This window comes from Hippocampus comes, unplaced genomic scaffold (assembly GCF_001891065.2).
Source record: "Hippocampus comes isolate QL1 unplaced genomic scaffold, H_comes_QL1_v1.1 scaffold199, whole genome shotgun sequence".
In the NCBI taxonomy this organism is placed as follows: Eukaryota; Metazoa; Chordata; class Actinopteri; order Syngnathiformes; family Syngnathidae; genus Hippocampus; species Hippocampus comes.
The window spans coordinates 300,820-323,935 of NW_017805372.1; the positions used below are offsets into that span (position 1 = coordinate 300,820).

The 23,116-nt window shown below is 43.7% G+C and overlaps 3 protein-coding genes and 1 long non-coding RNA gene across 8 annotated transcripts; 3 read left to right on the forward strand and 1 right to left on the reverse strand.

Moving 5' to 3' along the window:
* The first annotated feature begins 211 nt into the window (after positions 1-211).
* fyb1b (FYN binding protein 1 b) lies at positions 212-7,729 on the forward strand. Of its 4 annotated transcripts, XM_019872031.1 has the most exons (19): positions 217-418; positions 1,863-2,829; positions 3,419-3,542; positions 3,616-3,698; positions 4,063-4,085; positions 4,231-4,286; positions 4,377-4,488; positions 4,565-4,724; positions 4,928-5,048; positions 5,231-5,250; positions 5,351-5,423; positions 5,507-5,593; positions 5,992-6,032; positions 6,592-6,655; positions 6,729-6,828; positions 6,916-7,078; positions 7,163-7,196; positions 7,300-7,331; positions 7,408-7,729. In XM_019872031.1, the coding sequence occupies exons 1-19, from the start codon at positions 416-418 to the stop codon at positions 7,428-7,430; spliced, it is 2,286 nt and encodes a 761-aa protein (XP_019727590.1). In that variant the 5' UTR covers positions 217-415; the 3' UTR covers positions 7,431-7,729. The 4 variants fall into 4 exon arrangements, with proteins under 4 accessions (XP_019727594.1, XP_019727592.1, XP_019727590.1 ...); XM_019872032.1 differs by lacking the exon at positions 5,507-5,593 and having other exon boundaries at positions 218-418; XM_019872035.1 differs by lacking the exons at positions 6,592-6,655; positions 6,729-6,828; positions 6,916-7,078; ... (1 more) ...; positions 7,300-7,331; positions 7,408-7,729 and having other exon boundaries at positions 212-418; positions 5,507-5,608; positions 5,992-6,023.
* Positions 7,730-8,644: 915 nt separating this feature from the next.
* Positions 8,645-9,674, forward strand: LOC109517093 (uncharacterized). The gene is made up of 4 exons (XR_002168475.1): positions 8,645-8,712; positions 9,153-9,207; positions 9,410-9,508; positions 9,589-9,674. It is a non-coding gene; the product is annotated as an uncharacterized LOC109517093 (long non-coding RNA).
* A 928-nt stretch (positions 9,675-10,602) lies between these two features.
* On the reverse strand, positions 10,603-19,436 carry pde6b (phosphodiesterase 6B, cGMP-specific, rod, beta). The gene is made up of 24 exons (XM_019872036.1): positions 19,373-19,436; positions 17,700-18,590; positions 17,310-17,621; positions 16,423-16,575; positions 16,262-16,351; positions 15,797-15,937; positions 15,643-15,717; positions 15,503-15,567; positions 14,935-15,001; positions 14,808-14,855; positions 14,574-14,723; positions 14,346-14,489; positions 13,844-13,909; positions 13,625-13,774; positions 13,431-13,538; positions 13,237-13,346; positions 12,957-13,044; positions 12,659-12,759; positions 12,461-12,568; positions 12,313-12,376; positions 12,174-12,248; positions 11,725-11,808; positions 11,483-11,636; positions 10,603-11,390 (listed from the first exon to the last, which is right to left on the reverse strand). The coding sequence occupies exons 2-24, from the start codon at positions 17,856-17,858 to the stop codon at positions 11,344-11,346; spliced, it is 2,559 nt and encodes an 852-aa protein (XP_019727595.1). The 5' UTR covers positions 17,859-18,590; positions 19,373-19,436; the 3' UTR covers positions 10,603-11,343.
* A 1,718-nt stretch (positions 19,437-21,154) lies between these two features.
* rbp4l (retinol binding protein 4, like) lies at positions 21,155-23,106 on the forward strand. 2 transcript variants are annotated; one of them, XM_019872038.1, is made up of 5 exons: positions 21,155-21,220; positions 21,457-21,574; positions 21,668-21,804; positions 22,383-22,495; positions 22,590-23,106. In XM_019872038.1, the coding sequence occupies exons 2-5, from the start codon at positions 21,458-21,460 to the stop codon at positions 22,811-22,813; spliced, it is 591 nt and encodes a 196-aa protein (XP_019727597.1). In that variant the 5' UTR covers positions 21,155-21,220; position 21,457; the 3' UTR covers positions 22,814-23,106. The 2 variants fall into 2 exon arrangements, with proteins under 2 accessions (XP_019727597.1, XP_019727598.1); XM_019872039.1 differs by lacking the exon at positions 21,155-21,220 and having other exon boundaries at positions 21,255-21,574.
* The last annotated feature ends 10 nt before the right edge of the window (positions 23,107-23,116 follow it).

Below are 23,116 nucleotides of genomic sequence, written 5' to 3' on the forward strand. Positions count from 1 at the left end.
ATCAGGGGTGGCCCTGATTGAAGCGAACAATTTTTTTTTTTTTTTGTCTTTATAGTCCCTTGGAACCAAGCTGCCGGACACAGGCAAGAAGCAAAGTGGCCAGCGACAAGCAAACCATGAGATCAGCACACGAGATAATAGAAAGTGTGACACACACACACACACACACACGCAGCACGGGGTGAGAGAGGAAGTAGTCGACACCTAACCCACAGCAGTTCACACTCACTCACACACTCAATGCTTTATATCGCTCTTTGACGTCCACTAACGCTCTCTCTCTCTCACTCACTCTCTCGGTCAGGTACACAAACTCACACATACACACACACACACACACACACACACACACGTACGCAAGCACGGCACAGCGACTTCGTCAGACACAGCCGAGGCCAACGGGACTGCTCTCAACATGGTGAGTCCCTCAAACGACATTAAAAATAATAGACAACTGCTAAGATATGTGACGGACCTTCAATTTTTATGACGTCAGCAGCTCGTTGAACTATTCGCTCGTGAGCGACAAGTGCGTAATTCGACAGGGCTTGTCGAAATATTGACAGACTTGTAGGGTCAACGGGATGATTCCGCTATTTTATATATATATATATATATATATATATATAAAAATATATATATATATTTTTTTTTTTATTCATTGGATATTCAACTCAATCTGAAAAGGGAGCCATTTTGTTTCACTTCTGTGTCTCTTTCTTGTGCAACTTTGGCCCTCATCTCTCATCAAACTGGAAATAGAAAAGTTTGCTTCCTCTTTGCTTTGACCAGAGAACCTGGCTCCTATCGCACAAACAATTTCATTTCAAAGCTGGCGTCTAAATTATCCTTTGCTATGCAGTGGTGCATCGCCGTGAGCAATTGATCAATATGCGCATTATGTGCAAACCTGAACAAAAAAAGGACAATTAGAAAGGTTTTTATTGTTTTTACAAAGCTATAGTTTTGTAAAAGTCTTTTGCATTAGTCCAAGAGGCACAGTTGCAACTCTCTGGAGCAACACATGTTGGGTAATTTTAGGTTTTTTTTGAGAAACAGACACGTGACGGAGGGTATTTTTCGACTGATTTCATTTCCCAGCTTGTCATGGGGATGATGCTCGTACAACTTTTTCATCAGGGGGCAGGTGGATGTTCAATAATATGAGTTTAAGATGAAGTTGTTTCATATTCCTCATGATTAAACTCGACCGTAAACTCCAACTTTGTATATTGAAAAAAGAAAAAAAAAAATTCAAAATGTAAATCAAATTATTTAGCGAATTCAAACTTGCACATTTTCCACAATATGGATGGCAGCATTTAACAACAGTCAGGAAAGGTGTTTGTTATTTGCCTGTTTATTTCTACCAAAATCAAATTGTGCAAATGGTAAATGTTGAAAAAAAAAATATATGGTTGTTGTTGTTGCCAAGGTTCCGGCAAGGGGGGGGGGGTGGTAAATGTTGAAAAAAAAAATATATGGTTGTTGTTGTTGCCAAGGTTCCGGCAAGGGGGCAAAATGTGCATCGGTGCTGTATGCCATTTTTTTCTTTCGGAATGACTTTCCAGTTTTACATTGAGGGGCCGCCGAGTGGAACAACGATCAGCGCACGCAGAAGTTGGAGCTCATTTGAAGTCGCAAATGTTTTGCAATGACATGGCTGCCATGACAACAGCAGCAGCAGCAGCTTTCCGTCCTTGACTCTTATCTGTACTTCCTCGTACTGTGTTGTCCGCTTCTTTCTTCTTTGACTCTGCAGTCCCAGTGCGCCTCCGCGTCCAAAGTGTCACCGCTCCTCTAAATCGTCCGCGGGCGTTAGCCTGGAGTTGCGTGATCGTTCTTTTTCCCATTGGTTGCAGGAAAACAAGGCCGACGTCAAGGCCATCATGGCTCGTTTTCAAGCCAACGCCGGGGGCGCCGAGGAGAGCTCCTCGCCGTCACCGAGACACAAAGCGCCACTCAACGTCACCCTCTCATCTGGTCCCGCCATACCGTCCAAGAAACCAGTTTTGGAGAGTCTCTCGGGCGGTAATTTAAATCTACCGCCCAAACCCTCGTCTAATCTACCGCCCAAACCCTCGTCCTACCTTAAAAGCACAATAAAAAGTGACACGGAAGCGCCGGGAGCAAACACGACTAAAGTGGCGAGCAGATTTAACAACACCCTTGGCGAGATGACGGATAAAAAAGCTGTTTTTGAGAGGGGGCAGACAGCTCTAAAGTCACCAGGAGCGAAGTCTCCTGAAATCAAAAGCCCCGTGCTGAAGCCCACCCTTCCCAAACCTCCTCTCAGCACGAGCCTTTCAAACCCCAAACCCCCCGGTCCGAAACCACCTCCGGCAGGATCCAAACCAAGTTGGGTTAAAGAAGAGAGCGGCGGAGGCTCGCCGACCGAGCCCACGCCGCCGAAAGTGCCTCCGTTGCACCGAAAACCCAACAGCAGCGTCGTCAAGTTACGGCAACAGAATGAGCCCAACACAGACAAAGCGTCGCCTCCGTCAAACTTCCTGGCGGCCAAAGAGGCTTTCAATAAGCAGAAAAACAAGTCCGAGTCAGACCTCAGCGTGGAGGCGGACGCCAGACCGCCTCTCAGTGGCAACCCTGCCGTCCCCCCTCCCAAACCCCCGGCCAGTAAAAAGCCCAGCTTGAGAATTCCGCCCAATGCCTCAATTCAGAACACCGACACCAACGATGATGATTCCCCTTCGGAAGCGAAACGCAAGCCGCTTCCAAACGCGCTCACTTTGGGCCCTGCGCCCGCTAAACCGAAACGACCGCCCAAAGTAGACCTGGAAGACTTCAGAAGAGCTGCGGGGATTTTTCATGGTAAGTTGCTTAAGCTCGAAGAAAAATTTGTTTGGATCTGAAAACCTTTTTTTTTTTTTTACGACCAATAAAAGTCATAAAGACTTTTGAATTACAACTGAGTGACTTAACTTGTTCAAAGGTTTGCATTAGTCACATATTGACTTCCTCCATTTGTCCAAGTCAAGTTCACTGTCCATTTTTCTCTCTTGGCTCCGCCCCCTCAACGGCCGGCTCACTTTGTTTTTGCCGTATGGGGAACTTGTGAAGAAGGAAGCAGGGAGAGAGTTTCGAGCGAGAGCTCTTTATAAACAGACGAGATAAGGGCTGACGCACACGCGCCTTCATCAGATCGTTTATTGTCCCGTTAAATTAAATCACCTGGATATTGATGCATTGCCAGTATCAATTATTGCGTTCCAAATACAGTGACAAACTATTACCAAAGTCCAAAATCAACATCGAGCAAGCCTCAAGTCGCCCGTCATTTTTTAAAGCCGTTATAAGGGCTTTCTCGGCCCGCAAGTATTCGCTCGATATACTGCAATGTCGGAATAAACACACAGTCACACAAATGTGTTTTGTTTTTTTTTGTTTTTTTGTGTGACAGGAAATAACACTGTCAACAAAACAGTTCCCCCAACTGGCTCAGCGTCCGGTAACCTTGGCGCAAACCGGCCTCAGCCGCCTCGAAGTGCACTTCCAAGTCTACCCCCGCGACCTTCGGGAACCATGTAATGCACGCATGCACTCACGCGCGTACATGTGCATTACATGCAATGTACATTTTTAACTTGTACCTTGCAGCGTGCACCAGGAAGAATCCTATGACGATGTCGACGCGGTCAAGATCAGCTCGTCCCTTCCTCCTCCTCTACCGCCGTCTGCAGGTGCGGTCGACACTGAAAAGCATCAAACGTGTCAAGATGTTTTGAGGATATTATTTGTCATAAAAATGATGACTTTAATATCATGGAATAACTTTTTTTTTTGTAGTTCTTGTAAATGTTTGAACAGTTTCAAAATCATTATCGTCAGACATTTAGACATTATTCAGGTAAAGTTACAACCACTACATTTCATTTCCTGCCACGGATGATGCTGCAACTTTGCGGTTTTGCTTTTGGGCAACCACGTGCTAGAAATGATTGAGATGACAAAGTCCAAAATAGTGAACGTGGACCTTTGTAACGTCACTTTTAACCGAAGTTTCAAACCTAATTTTTTTTTTTTTTTTTTTTGGGCTCCCTTCAGGTCATCCAAGCCTGAGGCCGAAGGTGACAAACGCTTAACTCCTCCTTTCAATTCGATCCGAATCCGACACGTTTGCTACATTGACGCGACGCTTAACGGAATCATCACATCATCATCATTGATCGTAAAGTTTGCTCATCGTTTTGATTTGCATCCACGCGTGTCCAGGAGGAAGAACAGGACGACGACAGCGGCGATATGTACGAGCCTCTTGACGACGCGTGGTAAGAGAACATTTTGGGTTTGTTTTCTTTTTTTTTTTTTTAACCAAGTCAGAGATTTTTTTCCCCCATTCGGTTTCTGCTCGTCAACAGGGACGAACACGAGAAAAGGAAAGAGAAAGAGGAGAAACGACAACTGGAGGCCGAGAAGAAGGAGCAAAAGGGGCGAGAGAAGAAAGAACAAGAGGCCAGAAAGAAATTCAAGGTGAGACGCGACACCCTTTTGACACTTTGCCGGATAGTTTTGGAACTTTATCGGCGCTATTATTTTGGCATTTCAGCTGGTGGGCCCCGTGGAAGCGATCCATCAGGGCAAAGCTCGCGGGGACTGCAAAGGCAGTAAGACGGAGCTGGCGCTCAAGCGAGGCGACTGCCTGGACATCATTCGAGTTCAAGGCAACCCAGAGGGCAAATGGTTGGGACGGAAACAAGATGGATCCAGTATGTTGAGTTTTTTTTTTTTTGTCACCGGTATTATTTTCCTCAAAATCAAAACCAAAATTGTGACTTTTTTTTTTTTTTGGGTAAAAGTTTAACTTGTCAGATTTTCGTGAAAAAAAAAAAAAAAAACACTAAAATTTCATCAAAAAAAAAAAAAAAATACTTTGGTACGATGTCGCAAAAGTTGCTTGCTCCTTTGCCAGTTGGCTACGTGAAGACGACCTCGGTGGAGATTGACTTCAACACTCTGAAGACGCAACAAGCTCAGCAGGGCTCCAGCTTTGACGTCTACGATGACGTGGACGTGGCCTCGTCGGACGGCAGGTGCCAAGTAACTTTCAAATCGTTCGTATCAATTGATACATTTTTGTTTGTGTGTGTCTGGGGGTGGGGGGGGGGGGTTTGTTTCATTCCATGTCAAGTAAAGTGTATTCTGCTTGATTTTTTTTTTTTAATCAAATAAATTTGCTTTGATATAAATATTCCAACCCGTTTTCTCCCCGCAGTGGAATCAGTGGACAAGGAGGTAACTTGGCTCAACCTTTTCACTGAATTTTGTTATAATTCATTTGACTCATTATAATAAGTCGTAATTCCATTCCCCCCCCCCCCCCGACCCCCCACAGTGTTTTTACCGCCTCCCCCAATAGAGGATGACGAACTCTATAATGACGTCATCGATCCGGATTTGGATGTGAGGTGGGTAATGCCAAACACTGACACGATGAAATAAGAACGTATTAAAAAAAAAAAAAAATCTCTGTATATATTTGGCTGTTTAGTCACCAACGGCCCAGGTTGTCCGTTCCAAAGTCGCTGGGCCTCCTGAAGATTTTTGAGCGAAACAGACGTCCAGTCAGCACTAAAGTGTAAAAATACACTCGGTAGTAAGGCCGGTTCTCACACGTCAATCCCGCAATCTTTCACGTCAATCGCTCGAGCCGTGACGTCAAGGCGGAGAGGAGGAGGAGATGATGCCGCCTTCTGTTGATTTGATTCTTTGCCGACCACTGATGATGTCATTCACGTTGCATGAGATTGATTTTTAATTTTTTTTTTAAATTGGCTTGTTGTTTGTGTGCAATCAACTAATTGTGTTTGTCGATCACTAATCCGCTGATTACGTTGGCGGGACTGACGCATGACGCCGATCATCCGGAAATTGAGGGCATCGGCTGCCAAACAGATCGAGTCAAAGTGACGTGATGATCTTTCGGCAGATATGTAGGATGACTTTTGACATTTCTCCTTTCTTCTGATGTGCCAGACTTCCTCCACCCAGCCAGTTTACGGCCGAGGACAATGCAGGTATTTCAAAATAATATATATTTTTTTTTTTTAAAGAGAAAGGAAAAAAAGGATCATTTGTGGATTTTAGTTGCATTTTTTTTTAAATAGTCATCCATTTTTGACACTTCAAATTCTGTTCAGCATCGTGTGACGATATTATTTATATCACATATCAATTAGGATATTTTTGAAAGTAGAATTTAAATACAAAAGGCTAATTTTGTTTGTGGTTCATTCCAGTATTTATTTTTTTCTGTTTTTTTTTTCAATGAAAGGAAAAGAAGAAAACCTTTTTCATTTTTCTTATGCAAGATACAAAACACGATAGTTCATCTTTTTTTTTTAAATTAATGTCAACTTTAAAAATACATCTAGCAAAACTATTTAAAGAATTCTTCTATTAAAAAGCATCGAAAAAGATAAATGAATGATCCAGTCTTGTTTTTGTTCTGTATAATTGTGGCAAATTTGGATCAAATTAGAACAAAGGAACAATTGTCTTTCGACGACCATTGTGTTCGACTGTAAGTCGAAAACGAAAAGACGACAACCGAAAAACTCTTTCATATGTTTGAAGTTGACGACGAGCTCTACTACGACGTGGACGCCCAAAACCAGCCGCCTCCGCCACCCATCAGCAGGTACGATCGTGTCATTCGGCGCGACTTTGTCGCGGCCTTTTCCCAAGTTGCGCCGCCATTTTTGTTTCCTCAGCATTCCGTCCACGAGAGGCAGAGGCAAGGCGGAAGAGACTGACCCGAAAAAGACGAAGAAGCTTGAGAAAGAAGAGAAAGACTTCAGGAAAAAGTTCAAAGTTTGTATTTCTTTCTTTCTCTCTCTATATATATGTATGTATACATATATACACAATGGATGTCCTTGTCATGCAACGTGCTTTCAGTATGACGGTGAGATCCAGGTCCTGTATCAGGTGACCGTCAGCCCCACTGCGGTGAACAAAAAGTGGGGCATCAAAGAGCTGGCGGTCAAAGCCGGGGAGAGACTTGACGTGATCGTCAAGCCCAGCGACAACAAAATGATCTGTCGCAACGAGGAGGGCAAGTGTGAGTGCACAAAAGTATTGGGACATACAGCCGTTTTGTTTTTGTTTTTTTCCCTAATGGCCTATGTGTGTTTGTCCTTCACAGTTGGTTACGTTTCAATGTGCCATATTTGCATGGAGTGAGTAGCATAAATATTTTCACGTGGTTCACATATAGCAAAACAGGGAGCAACAAGTAAACAAGAAAGCTGACTTGTTTTTTTTTTTTTATTTTATTTTCAGCGACGGTGACATTTATGACGATATCGACGATGGTATGTTATTCCAATCAATCAGTTTCAAATTCTAAATGAAAGGAATTTTTAATCATGATGGCATCTTCCTCCTCAGAGTGCATCTATGACAATGAATGAAGAAGACTGCATCCTGTGTACATACCAAGTGTAGAACGTGTTATTTAATTGTGTTTTGGAAATCGGCGCTTGGCCTTTTGGCGACATTTTTGAAAATATAAAACAGAGCAGTATTTACAACTTTTCCATTTTGTTTTCAAATGTTCTCAGCTTCGGTAATTTTCCCTGTAAAATACCTTTACAAGTTTAAATGTGTTATGGACTCTAAAATAATGTATATAGACTCATGTGACATATGTAATCATGTAAAAGTCTGTTTTTTTTCCTGTTGAATAAATATGTTTACAAAAAAAAGCTATCCCTGTATTTATATCAATTATCATGACATGCATTTTCACAGATCTAAAGTTCAGTATTAAAATTCTGGCTGGGCATAGGTGGAGAACATGCACATCAATTTTGATTGCGACGGATTGTAGTTTTATATTATGCGACAATCAGTTTTTCCTCAATAGAGAATGTCTATGAGGAGGAAAAAGCTTAATGCTCATAAAATCCAAAATACTGTGCTATATTTTCAGAGGTTGAAGTGGGCATAAGTGGAGTTGTGCAAATGAATTTTGTATTGCTTTTTAACAATAAGCGTTTAAGACTGTCGCTTCCTCAAATCTTAACATATTGGCAACATTTAAACACCATTTCCTTTATTCAAGCTATTTTCACTTGATGGTTTACAAAAAATTAATTTTGTTGTCACTTACCTTTTTTGCAATTAATTCCACATAGCGAAGCTGTGATTAATTAACGTCAAAATCTAATGACAAACACAAATACATTGACTGATAAGCACAATTTCTTTACCTTGTTGCCACTTTCAACCGGGCCCGGTGTAAACTGTTGTATTCGTCGCCTGTGTATCCTCCTGTTATTTTTTTATAAAACTAATCAGTTTGACTGGTGAGCACGTTTGGCCTCATCGTGCACAGGTGCAGCGTTCGCGGATGGTTGTTCAAATCTGGCGTCAGGCTTTTCCTTGTGCCTTCAAAGTAAAAATTCACTCCAACAGGAAATGTGAAAATAAAAGCTTAAATATTGTAGCAAGTGTAGAAGATAAAAACGCTGTTTGTAACAGATAGCCGTGTTTTACAACGCGAATGTTTAACCTATAAAGTGTAATTTTTTTTACTGTGCTTAAGGTCCAATTGTGGTTGTTGCGCTAACACTATTCAGACGGAGTGGGGGCGCTGTATCCACTTTGAGTCACCAGAAGAAGAAAAAGGCGGAAGTGAATGTTCTTGTCTTCATCATGGCTCCTCCCGTATCTGTCTCTCCGCTCATTAAGGTGAAACAAACACTTCTTAGATTATTCTAACGCGACTCTGTTTTCGTTACGGTACCATTCTCTCGTTAATCATATTGTGATGCGTCCGATGGTTAAAGTTGTATTTTATTTTCTTTGCGTAGTAAGCTCGTTGAAGTTTGTCCCACGCATGTCACTGCAATGACATTGAGGTGTTTTTCATATAAATACGCAAAAACTACGCAGAAATTCTCGGAAAAATATTTCCTATAGTCTGTAGTGAACCACTTTGATAAGATCCGTGTACGTGTTCTTTTAGTAAATGCGTGCGTATTTTTAAACTCATCCGACGGAAGGTCAAGGAGGACTTCGCGAGCGTGCTTGTTTTTAAAGCGCAGTAGATTGCTGAAAGACAAATTTGGAACTTTATGGTGTTATTTCTATGAACGTACATAACCTAATGGTGTGCGTGATATTTTCAGACGGCCCGGTGGTCTGCCCTGTTGCTTGGCGTCTTGTATGGCAAACAGAGGTTTGGTAAGTTTATTAAGCACTCCTCTTCCTTAATATATCCTTTATTTGTCCCACACTGGGGACAAATAAAACTTTCAGTACAGTGATGTAAAAAGAGTGCAGTCGGTGCAATTGCTTTCACCGGCCATAGGTTCCCTACCTCTTCTCTACATCAGAAAAATTAATTATCGCAAGATATGGCATCACAACATTGTTATTATTTCAGAATACCTGAAGCCCATCGCAGAGGAGGAGCGCAAGGTGGAGGAGGCTGAAAAGGCGGCCCGAGAGGAACAGGAGCGCATTGCCAAACAACTGGCCGAAGGTAGCACACGACGGTGACATCATCACTCAATACATGTCTATTTCCTGGTCTCAATGTTTCTCCCCCTTCTGTCTCCACAGCTAATTCAGACACCATCCTCAAGTGAGCCATCACTTCCTGTCTGTTGTGTTCCAAAATGAATAAAAGCTGATTATTTTTCATGTGAGGTGATGAGAGTGTTCATTGGGATGCAGGCACGTGCGTGCGTGTCCCCGTCCTTGATTTCAAGGCCGTTTGTAATCCTGGCGTTGTTTAGCAGCAATAATCCCAGGATTGGGGTCAACCGCCACTAGTAGAAAGTGCACTGTGGACATAAGCACTCCTCTCTAAATTGTCAACACTAAAAATATATTTGCTTTATTTGAATCTTTGTGTCACACACGGAGCATGCAGCGTTCAAAGTAGTTAATGAAAAAACTATTTTAATCTAACCACTGAGACAAATTGTTTTCCACACTGTTCCAATGTATTAACATGCACCCGTACAGTGTTATTGTGTCGGTACTGTATTTGTCGAAAGGAACCGTTTGTGGAAACAGCACACAGGAATCTGTTTTTAGCAACAAGGGTGTATTTACAGTATGCTCGAGTTGACAAGCAACCCCAAATTTTGGAACATACACTCACATCCCATATGTACAGTACATGCACACTTACACAGTCCAAGTATGTAAATATTCGACAAACACTAGAAGATGCTTCTCTTGCTTCCGATTCTTTCTGCTCTTTCCTGAAAAGCACCAATTTCCCTGCAGAAATTCTATGGGACCACGTTTGCACGCACGTCCATCTCCCTGACTTATTTTTTTCTCCCCTTCCTTGGCGGAGACTACAGTGGTCATCAAATTCTCCTGTGAGTGTTTCAGCAAACCGAGCAGGTCTTGGAGCCTCCACCGCCGGCGTTATCCGCTGATGGTCAAAGGCAAAATGTTACTCAGAATCATGCTGAGCATTCAATCACACAGAAACGCGACCATTTACGATTCATTTTCTAATGGCACCTTTCCTGGCTGCGGCTGCCTGCTTCGCCGCCTTCTCGTCCTCGGTGGCTTTGAGTTTTGCCTCATACTCTTCCTAAGTGAGCCATCACTTCCTGTCTGTTGTGTTCCAAAATGAATAAAAGCTGATTATTTTTCATGTGAGGTGATGAGAGTATTTATTGGGATGCAGGCGCGTGTGTGTGTGTGTGTGTCCTTGATTTCAAGGCCGGTTGTAATCCTGGCGTTGGTTAGCAATAATCCCAGGATTGGGGTCAACCGCCAGTAGTAGAAAGTGCACTGTGGACATAAGCACTCCTCTCTAAATTGTCAACACTAAAAATATATTTGCTTTATTTGAATCTTTGTGTCACACACGGAGCATGCAGCGTTCAAAGTAGTTAATGAAAAAACTATTTTAATCTAACCACTGAGACAAATTGTTTTCCACACTGTTCCAATGTATTAACATGCACCCGTACAGTGTTATTGTGTCGGTACTGTATTTGTCGAAAGGAACCGTTTGTGGAAACAGCACACAGGAATCTGTTTTTAGCAACAAGGGTGTATTTACAGTATGCTCGAGTTGACAAGCAACCCCAAATTTTGGAACATACACTCACATCCCATATGTACAGTACATGCACACTTACACAGTCCAAGTATGTAAATATTCGACAAACACTAGAAGATGCTTCTCTTGCTTCCGATTCTTTCTGCTCTTTCCTGAAAAGCACCAATTTCCCTGCAGAAATTCTATGGGACCACGTTTGCACGCATGTCCATCTCCCTGACTTATTTTTTTCTCCCCTTCCTTGGCGGAGACTACAGTGGTCATCAAATTCTCCTGTGAGTGTTTCAGCAAACCGAGCAGGTCTTGGAGCCTCCACCGCCGGCGTTATCCGCTGATGGTCAAAGGCAAAATGTTACTCAGAATCATGCTGAGCATTCAATCACACAGAAACGCGACCATTTACGATTCATTTTCTAATGGCACCTTTCCTGGCTGCGGCTGCCTGCTTCGCCGCCTTCTCGTCCTCGGTGGCTTTGAGTTTTGCCTCATACTCTTCCTTTTTGGCGTTCCACTCCTTCCTGTTGTTCAGGATTCCATCCAGCATGGGTTGGATTTGGGGGTGGAAGCGGGAGAACTCCTGTGGGAGGGAGGGGAGTACAATTCATCCTCCTGTTATATGGTTTGATTGACAACTGGTTTATCGAACCAGTCAAATGAAGCTTCACCTTGTAGACAAACGTGCAGACAAAGTCGATGAAACCACATTGGAGTTTGGGGAGCTCTGCTGCTTTGTTCCTGTCCATCATAGGCTGGCGGATGCAAAAGTACATAAAATTAGAACTGGAAACACATTCGAATAAGGTTTCGTCCACTTGTTAATAATGCAGTACATTATGTACATGTACCACTTTGTTTCAGTATTGTACTTGGCAGATGGTAAATGTATTCCATTTTGATGAAGCCGGCATCATGTCAAACTGGAAATCCTTGCTTGTCACCAGAGGACAAATTGTTAAAATCGATTTTGCACATGCAAAGTGCACAAGTACGGTTTTCTGTTGAGCAGATGAGGTATGTGTTGTAAAAATGGGAGGACTGTAAATGCGAATGAACGCATCACAGGATGTCCATTGAGAATTCTTACTCATTGTTGAAATCATTTGCAATGACTTACAATGGGTTGTTGCTCCAGCACCGTCCTCTCCAGGTCGCCTTGCTCCCAAAACTCCGCCGCCACGGACAGGGCAACCTGCATGACGCAAACACACAATGAGTACTGCGGAGGTATTTCAAGAACTGCGCATACGCCTCACCTTGCTTTGCACTTCCCAAGGTTTGGTGATGGCCGACAAGTCGCAAGCGGTCATCATCATGGCCCTGCAGTGACAAAACATTTGTGAAAGGCTCGAGACAATGAGCAGAAACATTTTTTTGGGGTGTGTGTGTATAGAGTCCACTCACATGACGATCTCCTTCCTGGTTGTTTCTAGAGACATGAAATCAACCCACTTCTTTTCGTCCTCATATGTGTGCGAAAGGTCCACAATCTTCTGGAACATGGTCCTCTTTCTGGCATGCGAGGAGAAAGGATGAGCATTTATTCCCGCATATTCTTGGTGGTGGTCTACCCTTGTACGCGTAAGCATAACGTCGGCTCACTTGAAATAAAGGGCGAGATCAGTGGCGATGATGGCGATATCGGTGAGGTGAACGACGTGGTCCATCTGTCGCCTGTTCAGGTTCTGGTAGATGTTCAGTGACTACGGGTGAGGGAGGAAAGGAAGAACTGTACGTTGTTGGGTTTCAGGTTCAAAACATGCACATTTAGTTTTTGTCATGATATGCGAAAGAAGTCTTGGGATCACACAACATACAAAAAAATGTTTTAAAAAAGGTACAGTTAGCTTGTTTACACGCTCTGCAAATGGCTGTCGACCGGTCCGCTGTACGTTCTCACCTCATCGGACAAGAGAAATTTCCCAAACTCTAGATGGTGCCGTTCCAAGACGGAAGATCCGTGCAGCTTGGCTAGAGGGTTGCCTGATCTGTTTTGACGTGAACATAATTCGGATTCTTTCAAAACAATGTCATCTGGATTACACATCCAATATATGCTAATCGCTACCACCCCCCATTCGTTTTCAGAAACACTGTCGAGCCATAATACTGCACATTTGTAATTGACAGGTGATTAATAAGACCAATGTCAGGTAGAAAATACAGCAGGCAACACTTACTTGACCTGGTACAAATTATTGGTCCCTCTGTGGTCAATGTCATGAAGGAAGCCTGCTGTAATCATGGCCATGACCTCCAGGTCGGTATAGTACCTCTTCAGCAGTCCCGTCTGGCACAAAGACGCAAGTATGAAAGAAATCCCGCTTTGCTTTTTTTTTTTTTGTTTAGGCTGAATCGGCATGAAGGTAAATACCGTCAAAAGCGTGAACATGGTCTGGCCCACGTTGAAGCCGTGGCGCCAGTTGTGATAAGTGATTCTCCTGTAGCCTTTACTGACAGAGTACATGAAACGAACCAGCACCTGAGGAGAGAGCCGATGGAACCGCGATGCTCAGAAGGAATCCCAAAATGTTTGATGAGACCAAGTACGGGAGTATGGACAATCACCTCCTGCGGGATTTGGAACTTCTTGACGACGCCCACTTCGTAGTACATCTGAATCCCGCACTTGACCAGTTCCATCTCTGTGCAGTTGAAATCCGAAAAGCGGAACTCGTAGATCTCAAATTTCTTGATCAGAGGCGGCAGGTCTTTTTTCTACAAAATAAAAAGTCTTCGACACAACTGCATTCAACCCGCTCGACATTCCATTGTTCACCATTTTACCAAGATATTTTGAAGCTCCTCCTCTTCACACTCCCATGGTTCGCAGTCATACAGCTCTTGGGTGTTCTGGGAGCGGATAGAAAAATTTTATGTTCATACTGGCTCTTGAAGTCCAAGGTGGTGTTGAATTTAATGTGTTTTTACTGCTAACCTTAATTCCTAAAAGAAAAACCTTTCACCATAACGCAAATCCCTGGATTTGAACTTTGACCTCTAAACAAAGGAGGTTTGCCCCATCACCTATCATCCACTTAAAAAAATTTCCTGACATCTCGCCCCCTAAAGATTGTCTCATTCCTACGGGAATTGTGGTCAGTCATGAGCTTTTGTGCAGTTTTGATATGCAGGACGTTTGTTTTCTCGTTGACTACCATTGACTGCTAGAGACGTCAAAATGTTTTACCATGGGCTGGCGGTGAATGAGTTTTAATAGGGAGTCTCCACTCTCAAAATGTAGAACTGAAGAATCTTTAAACATCTTCAACAAGAATCTGGTACTCACCAGGATATTTTGAATTTCATCGTCCCGGCATTTAACATGGTAGAGCACCATGTCCTGGGCAATGTCTTTGCGGTTCTCCAGCTTGTTCATTTTGTCATACGTGTCCGTGTTCAAAGCTGACCAGCCCAGGAACTGGGTCAAAGCCTTGGAAACAAGTGACACCAGAACAATCAGGACCGGTACAGAAAATTCAGCGGAATATGGAATGGCGATCTGAAAATATCATACCTCCATGAGCTGCTCATCATGATCGTCAAAAGGCTTTCCATCTTTTCTGTTGTAAAATGTCGCCACGCCGACGATCTCTTCCTTTTTGTTGACGATCGGGAGGGAGAGAACATTCTTTATGGTCCATCCGCTGCTGTCCAGCGCCTCGGTCTGGATCATACAAACGACAAAATATATCGTGTTCATTGAGCGGCACATTGACACTCTTCTCTTTCACGACTGCGCCTCTCCTACCTGGAAATCAAACGTCTCATCCGCCCCCGCATTCATAATATTGCAAATCTAAGGGAGGACAAAACCAATAAATGGATTGCTCATGAAAACACAAAGCGAAGACCATATTGCTGTAAATGGAACTCACAAAGCCACTTTCAGCAACATAAGTAGGCAAGCCGCTGCTCAAGGCCCAGTGGTCTGCCGGTGGATTACTAGATGACAAATAAAGACGTTAGTCTGATCTAATTCACAGACATTACGGTATATCGTAAGCATTTTTAAGGACAACTAGGCATAAACTAATCCCAGATCATGTATTTATTGTAAAATACATCGCGGTCCCCATTTCAACGGAATTCCAATGGCATTGAAACCAGCCGGAGGAGCACCATGTTATTTCCAGTTTGATCAATTCGTAACCAAATTTGTGTTTTTATTTTATTCATTTAAATTTTTTTTGTACGTGATATTGTATATCAAGTTAAAAGTCCAAATAAAATGCGGTCCCCATTTCAACGGAATTCCAATGACATCGAAACCAGCCGGAGGAGCACCATGTTATTTACAGTTTGATCACTTCGTAACCAGCGTCAAACATGGGCAAACTTGTGCGTAAAGGCCTGTTTGTGTTTTTATTTTATTTATATATTATTTTGTTTGTGTGTGATATTGTATATCAAGTTAAAAGTCCAAATAAAAAAGGCTTTACTTACGGTATTACTTTGATATCTTCCTTCCCGTGTAGTATGTAATCAATTACTTTGTAGAAATGTATTTCCTTGAAAATAAAGAGAAATATTTACCTTTTCGAATTTTTTTTTTTCCATTCTGGGAAATATTACAAAATGAGTACCCTTCCGTCAGGAGTTAGAGGTCCAGAGTAAGGAGGCTGCTCTCCCATTAACACTGGCCAAACGTCAAAGAACTCCTGAAAGACAGAAACAGAATTATGTTCGGCTAAAAAAGGAAAAAAAAAATGATGGAAGAGCAAAACAGAGAAAACTCGCCTTTTCCTTGGTCATGTCAAGTAAGCCGACAGAGTAGCGGTCACAGTTGAGGTAGGCTCGCACCGTGTACAAGGCCTTGTGGAACTGTCGCTCGATGTCGGTCAACTCTTCGAATACTTTGTTGGCGGACCATAGCAGCAGCTGGAAAACGACCATTTAGTTTTTAAAATACATTAAAAGCAATTCTACAGAATTGTAGCTGATTCATATGCCACAACGGTGGATTCATCTCATGGAAAAAAAAAAAAAAAAACAGTGTGTAGACTTTAGTGACATCTAGTGGTAACCGAATAGAATGCAACGAGCAAAGCTCGAAGCAAAGGGCCTTATATGGCGACTTCCGTCACTGTCCTGTGCGTGTGTAGAATTTAGTGACATCTAGTGGTGACCGAATAGAAAGCAACGAGCAAAGCTTGAAGCAAATGGGCCTTATATGGCGACTTCCGTCACTGTCCTGTGCTTCACCTGTCCTTTACGGGTTTCACAGTTGTGGAGGTAACTCAGGTGGTAGATCTTCAAGTTCAAAGTGGCAATTTTCAGATACTTTAAAAAGAGCTGCAAAAGAACACGCGTGCATGATTACAAATGTTCGACAGCTACAAAAAGTCAAGCGGAGCGGGTCTCACGTCTTCATCCTCATTCGTGAAATGAGGCCCGGTGGTCTTGTTGAGGGCGATGATCACGGCCACCAGGTCTTTGCCGTTGAGGATGGGCGCGGCCAGAACGTTCCTGGTCTTGTAATCAGTGAGCTCATCCACAAATGAGCTGAAGTACTGGTTCTGAAACACAGAAAATACACAATATTAGTTTGACTGGAACATGACAACATGGAGTAAACAGTTTTATCGGATGGTAGCAGTGGTTCAAAATAGCTATTTTAGCATCAACGATGAAATACCGCTACTGAATATGCTTTGCTCATTAAGTTTAACGACAATGGGATCATCACTATAATTCAAATATTACCTTTGTACAGAATTCTCAGGAGTGTCAGTTTTACACCGTCTGGCACATTTCAAACATACAGTAGAGGAGAGGCACAAAATGTTGCTAGCAAAACATCATTTTCTTAGCTGGCTGGATTTGAGCACCAAGATTTGAAGGGGGGACCACTTAATACAGTAAACCAACGTAAAAGATTAAAAATGTATGCAGACAGGAAACTAAATCGGTTGTCCATTCCTGCTGACGAAATACACGGGCCGTGTAATCCACTCGAGCAGAGCGGCAAATAAATGGATTATGTCTCACAAGTGGATTAAACCTTCACTTGGTCAAATATAGCTGCATGGCTGCATTCACCCGCAACTGGCTTGTCTTGGCCGGAAAAGTGTTCACAGGGGCCTCAAATTATGATAGCTTTATACTTCTATATCACCTATATTGTGTATGTATGTATATAGTTTTTTTTTGTCTGATTTAGCTTGACTTGGAAGTCTTGCCAAATAAACATCATTGAGGTGGCTTCGTGTCAGTTTGCTGCCACCTGTTGGTCGTACTGAGTAGCGGTTACCTCTTTGACATCCTTCACGTTGACCGTCTTCTTGGTCTGGGCTACGTGACCAACGATCCCCAAGTCCAGTGGGTAGACGATCTCGGAATCGGGCGGCACGACGCACTCGTCCAACTCAGACTGGGTGTTGACACCGAAGAGTCTGGTGGCCAACTCGCCGATGCCGTTCCTCTGCCTGTACATGAACAGGCTGCAGCGGTCGGCGTGGATCAGCGCACTGATTCTCTTGAGGATCTTGAAGACCACTTTCTCCATGTTGATGTTCTCCTGCATGTCTGTGATCAGGTCATACATGATCCGACTTTCCTCCACCTGGGGGGGGACAAAGGCAGCGTAATCTTCCCGATTTGGGTTCGGACGCGTGTTTTTCAGTTAAAGTAGTCAGACTACCTGGCTGAGTTCCTGAAATTGGCTGAAGTCCACCTGTTTTTCCGGAAGTCCCGACAGCTTGGATATGTCGCTTTGAGTCATCTTCTTGGCAAAGTACTCCTTCGTAAAAGTCGGGTTCCCTTTGAGGAACTTTTCTACATCCTCCTTTTGCACGCCCATCTTTCCCGCCGCGTCCTCTTCACCCAAATGACGGCAGCCTCTTCAAAGGCAACAGCAAATCTCTGGCTTTGACCTTTGCTGTCACAATGCTACCTCCAACTATGAACCGACAAGGCTACCCGAAAAGCAACAAAAAGCTGATGCGAGATCCACTTTAGGCCTTTATCGTAATCCAAAATGGGGAGACCAAACGATGGTATAAAGTGCTGGTTAGAAGTAAAAATAATAATCCCCCTCCCCCCTGTGTACGCGTTGGATGAAGAGCCCTGATGAGAAGGCAGAGGGCTGAATGCAAACAATCCTCCTGCCCTCAGCAGATACTTGGAAAGGTTAGCAGGGGATCTACCTAGTCAGGTGATCATCTCCGAGCCCATATGGGCCCCACAGTGATCGCAGTCATCACAGGAGTATCAACCAATGACTTGGACTGGCTTTTGTGCTCAACGGGCCTCATTTGGATCCGAGTAGTTACCCTCTCCACAGCCACTTCTTCCAGCTCTTCTGGTGGTGGATTCCAAGGCGCTCCCAAGCCAACCGGGAGGCAGCATCTACAGGGTGTCCCGGGTCGTATCCGTAACCTCCTTGCTGTGGGATATGCCCGGAACGCCAGGGAGGCGCCCAGGAAGCATCCTAAGCACATCCCCGAACCACCTCGTCTCAATGCAGAAGGGGGAGCACCATCCCCGGAGGACTGAACTTCTCACGCTATCGCTAAAGGAGATTCTGGACACCCTGTGGAGGAAACTTCTTTTGTATTCCTGATCTTGTTCTTTTGGTCATAACCCGCAGCTGCGACCTTGTGACCGTAGGCGCTTGCTTATGCTACTCTAAGACATTTGCCCCATTATGGGGCTCAAAAAATTTGCAGGGTAGAGCCTCTTCACGTACATATATTTCTGCCACATTGGTGCTGTGCTTTTGTTCATTGTCTCGTCTTGCAATTTTGCTCGTCTCTTATGGCCGTCTCACGCAGGCCCGTGCAAGCTCTTTAAGCGCTTATCAAACAAGACCTCCTCGAGCATAAGCCCGATTAAATTAGGACACGGGTTGATTATCTCTGCACCACAACTGTCTGCGCTGTTCTAAATGCCATGTCTGTTGTTGTTGTTGTTGTTATTCACACCTTTGCATCACAAGGCTGCGGCAACGGATTGTGTCAACATGGTTTGCATAAGCGCTTTTGAAAAGGTCATATTAATAATGTGTTTCCACTATAATCAATCACAACAGTCCAGGAGTTTATCCGTATTTTGTTTTTTTTGCCTAATTTGTTCCAGGATGAAACTGATGCCATCTGACACAGTTCGGGAATGAACCGAGTGGTGATTGGATCCCAGAAACGTAGACAAAAATCCGTAACAAAAATATTTATTAAAAAATATAAACAGAAATGGCTGCTCAACGCATAAACAAAAAGCAAGGTAAAAGTAACACCGAGAATATACACAACATGACAAGAGTCCAATTACATGAAAACAAAACAAGATCAAAGACAAAATTACATCAGTACTTACTACCGAGGAACTCGAGGTAAAAGCGACTATGACGAGAGGTCGAGAAAACGACACTTGAGCAAGAGTGGCAACAAGATCAATAATCCGACTCGCCAGTCCTTCAATACATGGATGGCTTCATCATGATGATCAAATTGGCAGCAGGTGTGCAAGCTGGAGGAGAAGCCCTCCATTGCCACCTGCTGGAGGCACGATGGGAACAATTCCAACCACCACTCACCAGCTGCAGTACAAATAATGACCACCAGGTGGAATCAAAGTCATACTTTAGTACTTCATCTTTCCTTTTCCACTCCCTCGGTCCTGTCTTTTCCTTCTTGGGTGGGAAAAAGCATCGAGATAAAACATTAAAAAATACAGTATGTTGAAAGTAGTACAGAATGTATTATTCTTTAGTCCTGAGTGACATTCGCCCCATTCAATAGTTAATCCACGGCGTGTCAGAAAGGTTACAGGACTGGTATCACAAAAGATAATATTTCAACCCCAAATCACAAATTAGCAGTTCTTTCTTCAACATGATTAGACATAGCAGCTTTTTATTCAATCGCAGCAGTTGCACAGTGAATCTATTTGCGTCCGTGAGCCGTTTCAGGCCCACACAAAACGGATTAGAGCCCAGAGGAGAAAGTAGATCGTCTGACTTGATTGGCTTGTGTGTCGTCTGTCTCAGTGAGGACACTGTTTACTATGTTTATATGCAGGCCATGAACTTAATGTCCTTTTTTTGGCTAGCTTTAATCGGGTAAAAGAGACACGCGCAGCAGCAGACAGTCTGGGGACAATTTTGGTGGGTTATTGTCACGTTGCTACGTTATGACAGCGGTAATCGCAGGTGACCGAGGTTAATCTGGGAAGTTCGTGAGTTCACATGGCGGAGAAGATGGGAGTGTGTTTGTTTGTGTGCCATACAATCTGTCGGCAAGCATTCATTCAGGAGACAACAATTATGGTACTAAAAAAAAATCAGGGTTCAGTACTAACACGGGTTCATGGGAGTTCAGTTCACATTGGGTACAGAAAGGGAGTCAAACACATTTCTTATTTTCATTTTCTTCTTTTTAGGAAAGTACAACAGGAGTTTGTTTTCTTACAAATAAAACAATGCAAACAAACACTTTGGTTTTTGCTTCGGCCTGACCTGAAGATCCGTGGAAGGACTGCTTCGATGTCGCTGAAAGCTGCATTTGTGCCGCACAATTTTTTTAAATTAATTTATTTATTTGAGTACTCCATTTGGATTTGTGTGTTGCGGTTTGAAATCAGTAAATGTTTGATGTACTTCTAAAAGCACATTGCTAGGCCATGACATTTGCTAGCATGAAGCATAATTTGAGCAGGGACGTGGTATGAAAGGATGTAAATGTACAGCATACTTAACTCTTCATTTCGGGCAGCACAAACGACCATTTTCAACATTCATGGTAACAGCGTCATTTCTAAAAAAAAGTTTTGGGCCCCCCTGAAACAGAAACTGTACAACTTGAGCAAAATAGACTTGGACTAAAGTCTCTCTTTAAAGATTTGGGTGCGGTCTTTCCAAGTAACATGCAAATGATTGTGCCTCCAGTTAGTTACATAAAAGTCAAATTGTTTTTGTTTTGTTTTGTTTTTTTTTTATGGTAAATCTTTGGCCAATTTGAACACAGAAGCCAGCTTACGGTAAGGACTTCGCGCCAATGAGATTACTTCTAGATTTAAGCACCTTATTTAGTTCCCGGCAATGAAAATCAGTCGTAAGCTGGTCTACGTTTAGCCGTATATAAAGGAGGCGGCGGCGGACGCCGGACCCAATCTGGTGTTTGGCCACAGACGAAGACTTCTTGCTCATACCTCGACATAAAGAAGGTAGGACAAAGATCTTTTTTTTTTTTTTGGTGTATGAGGTGTTACCAGCAAAGTTGATGGCCTGCTTGTGAAGAAAAAATGATTGTCACACTACATGAAGTGACAGGATTTAACGGGGTCACGTTTTTGGGAGGTCAAATTGAATGTTGGATATAAGACTTTTTCTGGGATGGTTGACCTCAACCAGTGTTTTCTCCTCGTAACGTGATGTTGTGATCTTGTGTGTGCCCGCCCAGAATGGCGTCCACCAAGCTGGCCCTCCTGCTGGTCGTTCTGTCCTGCATTGAGAGCTGTCTGTCCACCCCATGCGTGGTTGACAGCTTTTCCGTCAAACAGGACTTTGATCCCAAGAGAGTAAGTACATCCTTAAAGTTGCCACTGATGAAAAACAACTCAAAATGAATTGGAAAGCAGGTCTGACAAACCCGATTAATGTTCTGCATTCAGTACTCAGGGAAGTGGTACGCTTTGCAGAAGAAGGATCCGGAGGGTTTGTTCCTACAGGACAACATCTCGGCGGAGTACACCATCGACGACGACGGCAGCATGACGGCTTCCTCCAAGGGACGCGTCACCCTCTTCGGGTTCGTCGGACACCCGCATTTTCGAAATTGTCCGACGTAAAGGGAAAAAGAACAGAAGATCATTTGTCCTTCTTTACAGCTGTCAAAAATCAAAAGTCCATCAAAAATGGTTGGAGAAGGGCGGTACCTCATCTTAGAATCTCCATCCATCCATTTTTGAATCCGCTTATCCTAAAACGGGGTCGCCGGCGTGCTGCAGCCTATCCCGGCTGTCTTCGGGCAGTAGGCGGGGTACACCCTGAACTGGTTGCCAGCCAATCGCAGGTCTTACGATATGATCCTTCAAAATAAATGGCTTGCAAATGATTTCATTTTGAAACTTGCAAGCACATGCGGCAAACTCTCGCATTGCCACTGACGACCCAAGCTAAACTTAGCTCCTCCCTGACCCCCCCCAAAAAAAAAAAGTTTCAGATAAAACCACAAATATTGTGGATAGGTGGGTAAATTTATGACTGGTGCAGGGAATTACTATCCAGACCGGAGTCGGTTTCTCAGCATCGTTTCCAAGATGCTTCCGGATTGTAAAAGATGAGAAAAGCGTTGGGTTCAAGATTTTCCATGTTTTTATGTCGTAGCTTCTGGGTCGTATGCGCTGACATGGCTGCCCAGTACTCCGTTCCCGACCCCGCAACCCCCGGAAAGATGTTCATGAACTACCAGGGACTGGCCAGCTACCTGTCCAGCGGAGGCAAGTGTCCCCCCCCCCCCCCCCCCCCCCCCCAAAAAAAATCCCTTTTTTGGGGTCCCTTTCCTAACAGTTTGTGAACCCCAACCTTCACCAGGGGACAACTACTGGGTGATCGACACCGACTACGACAACTACGCCATCACCTACGCCTGCCGCACCGTCAAGGAGGACGGCAGCTGCGATGACGGCTACGCCCTGGTCTTCTCCAGGAACCCCCGCGGCCTGCCCCCGGCCATCCAGCGCATCGTGCGCCAGAAGCAGGAAGACATCTGCATGGTCGGACAGTTCCAGCCAGTCCTGCAATCCGGAGCGTGCTAAGAATGGCAAAGCGGGGGGAGCGGGCGAGCGAGACAAAAAGCAAAGCGGCGACACCAGGCTGCGGTTGTCGTGGCTTGAAAGCAAGAGTGATGTGGAACAGAATGTTTGTATGGGACTGATGTGAGACGAGAATTTAAAAAAAAAAAAAAAAAGACCACCTTACCTAACCCCATACCTGGAGTCCAAGTTTACGAAGTTGCTGTCTCCGGTGGTCTTTAAATGAATGTAACAATATTCTTTTTCTAAAACCACACCTGGCTTTGTTTTGTGAATAAAGGAAAGTCTGAAACGTGCTGAGCTGGT

Excerpts from the sequence above, each read along its gene's own strand:
- fyb1b (XM_019872031.1), top strand. Across the intron at positions 4,086-4,230 it reads ATCCAAGCCTGAGGCCGAAG|GAGGAAGAACAGGACGACGA; the intron begins GTGACAAACGCT and ends ACGCGTGTCCAG. Across the intron at positions 4,725-4,927 it reads ACGGAAACAAGATGGATCCA|TTGGCTACGTGAAGACGACC; the intron begins GTATGTTGAGTT and ends CTCCTTTGCCAG.
- pde6b (XM_019872036.1), bottom strand. The coding sequence starts at position 17,858 with ATGGGCGTGCAAAAGGAGGATGTAGAAAAGTTCCTCAAAGGGAACCCG. Across the intron at positions 15,938-16,261 it reads GTGAAACCCGTAAAGGACAG|CTGCTGCTATGGTCCGCCAA; the intron begins GTGAAGCACAGG and ends GTCGTTTTCCAG. Across the intron at positions 15,002-15,502 it reads GAAGATATCAAAGTAATACC|TAATCCACCGGCAGACCACT; the intron begins GTAAGTAAAGCC and ends TTTGTCATCTAG.
- rbp4l (XM_019872038.1), top strand. The coding sequence starts at position 21,458 with ATGGCGTCCACCAAGCTGGCCCTCCTGCTGGTCGTTCTGTCCTGCATT. Across the intron at positions 21,575-21,667 it reads AGGACTTTGATCCCAAGAGA|TACTCAGGGAAGTGGTACGC; the intron begins GTAAGTACATCC and ends TTCTGCATTCAG. Across the intron at positions 21,805-22,382 it reads GGACGCGTCACCCTCTTCGG|CTTCTGGGTCGTATGCGCTG; the intron begins GTTCGTCGGACA and ends TTTATGTCGTAG.